The sequence below is a fragment of the Silurus meridionalis genome, chromosome 28 (assembly GCF_014805685.1).
Source record: "Silurus meridionalis isolate SWU-2019-XX chromosome 28, ASM1480568v1, whole genome shotgun sequence".
Taxonomy (NCBI): domain Eukaryota; kingdom Metazoa; phylum Chordata; class Actinopteri; order Siluriformes; family Siluridae; genus Silurus; species Silurus meridionalis.
Genome location: NC_060911.1, coordinates 4,175,001 through 4,177,127, shown reverse-complemented (window position 1 = coordinate 4,177,127; position 2,127 = coordinate 4,175,001). Strand labels below are relative to the sequence as shown.

General features: G+C 39.0%; 1 protein-coding gene across 1 annotated transcript in view; it reads left to right on the top strand.

The window, feature by feature from the left end:
- Nucleotides 1-626: 626 nt before the first annotated feature.
- The window catches only part of si:dkeyp-118a3.2, a 1,720-nt gene continuing 219 nt past the window's right edge, over nucleotides 627-2,127 (top strand). Inside the window, exons 1-4 of the mRNA XM_046843501.1 lie at nucleotides 627-742; nucleotides 873-993; nucleotides 1,124-1,201; nucleotides 1,946-2,127. The exon at nucleotides 1,946-2,127 is cut by the window's right edge and continues 219 nt beyond it. Coding sequence (XP_046699457.1) covers nucleotides 691-742; nucleotides 873-993; nucleotides 1,124-1,201; nucleotides 1,946-2,048 — 354 coding nt within the window. The 5' untranslated portion in view covers nucleotides 627-690 and the 3' untranslated portion in view covers nucleotides 2,049-2,127. The remainder of the gene's footprint in view (nucleotides 743-872; nucleotides 994-1,123; nucleotides 1,202-1,945) is intronic.

Below are 2,127 nucleotides of genomic sequence, written 5' to 3'. Positions count from 1 at the left end.
TAAATTAAGATAATTGTTTTTAAATAACTGCAAATTTTATACCATTCAAAAATAATGAACGATTTGTTTCTTATACATTTTTCTTTTGTCATTTTATTTATACATTTATAGTTGCGTTTATTGATATGAAATGTCTGTGAGACTGGTTGGATCTAATTTTTACAAAGCATATATAAGACAAAGTGTAACTTTGCTACTATTGAAGAAATAGCATATTAATATATAAACCATGTGATGTGCTGGAACAGGACAAATCGGAATATACATTTTCAAAGAAAGATACAGTAAAATTCTGTATTTGCATATCCCAGAGATGTTAGCAAACTGGGGGTCAGAAATTATACTGCATCCCTGGAGCACAGAGTGTTTAGAGCTTTGCTTAAGGTGGCAAGAGGGGCAGCTCCCAGAGCCTTAACCACTGAGCTGCCACTTCCCAATTCACATTATGCATAGAATAATGCATAGTGGTGTAATTTGAATGAAAAAGTCAGGTTGTGGTGTTGAAATAAAATCATTCCTGATAATCCTGATAATCTAAATTGTACTGTTGTACTGCTTCTAGCTGCAGATGTCATGCAAGAAACAAATGACTTGAATGACATTGTGATGTCCAGAGACCCAGTGAAACACTGGGACACCCCTACGCTAGGCATCAATGTGCCAGGATTCCCTCCTTTTCCAACTCTGGCTATGGAAATCGGAGAAAGTGATGTACTGGTGGAGGAACCTGCAGACATAACACGTACTTCACAACACAAACAATCTCATTGCCTACTTCTACTTCTTGTTGTGTCTGGTGGAAACCGCTCTGCTGCTATTTTTTGTCGTTCATATTCCTGCCTAATTCTCTCTCTCATTTTATCTCTCTCAAGAGCCCACCACTCCAAAGCAGGAAGCCTGGAAGATCGGAGTGATAGCAATAGCATTCTTTCTCGTTCTGCAGAGCCTCGTCACTGTTGCCTACATTCTGAAATGCAAGAGAAAAAGAAGCAGGTTTGTGTGATGGGTGGCTTATAACATTATAGTGCTTATTGTGTAATTGCAGCGTATTTGTTTATCCAGTAGTGTGTGTGTGTCGTGTGTGTGTGTGTGTGTGTTTCTGTTTGTATGTGTGTGTTGGTAGTTGCACAGTCCCAGAGAGAGTGTGTGAAGATGGAAATAGAGCTGTTGAACATGAAGCAAACGCAGGCACTGAAGAACAGTGAGAATGCGCACACACACACACACACACACACACACATGTAATGAGCATTCGATAATGTAATTGCAAATAGAATGTTTTAGGTGGAAAAAATGCAATACCAACATATTTTTATTTTTCACTCGTCCCTGCAAAAATGCTCTCCTGCAGCCCTTTCCTAGTTTTTAGCATTAGGGTTCCTTTTTCTTTTGAAGCCACTCTTTTGTTGACGTAAGGATTTGTGTGTTGAGTTGTATTCTTTCTGGAAGATGATGTTTCTAACAGAGTACAGTAGGTTTGTGTAAAAATAGATTTAGACCTATTATTCCCTTTATCTTTAATCGGTTCCCAGCTGAAGAAAAGCAGCTCCATAGCATGATGCTGCCACCACTATGCTTCACTGAGGGTATGATGCACATTGGGTTCAGATTTCTTGCTTTAGCTGCCAGAAATAACTAAAAGGATTACACCAAAAAGGGATCTACCATGGTTTGTTCAGACCATAGCGCTAAAACTGAGGTCTGCTTGCATTTTGTGATTTGCTTATTGTTTTATTACCAGTCCTTCTTCAAGTCTAATTGTCATTCCCTTTGCAATGTTGGAAATCTGACCTGGTTTTCATTGCTTTCCTTTTTTTTCTATGCACTCTACCTACACAAATACAGTTGTATGAAATAAGGCTTTATTTCTCTCTCTCTCTCTCTCTCTCTCTCTCTCTCTATCTCACACACACACTATTATATACTGTATGCTTGTTGTTGATAGGATCACAGTGGATCTCCCAGAGCGTTCTCAAATCCAGCAAGAGATGTTCACCATGACGCCTATTCCCACAAATTCTGCGGTGGAGAAATCATTCAATCACTGAACTCCAGTTCTTTAGAGCTACAGCTTCAACACTACTGCCTCAAATCTACTGCATGTATGTTTTTGTCTCTCTGAGACTG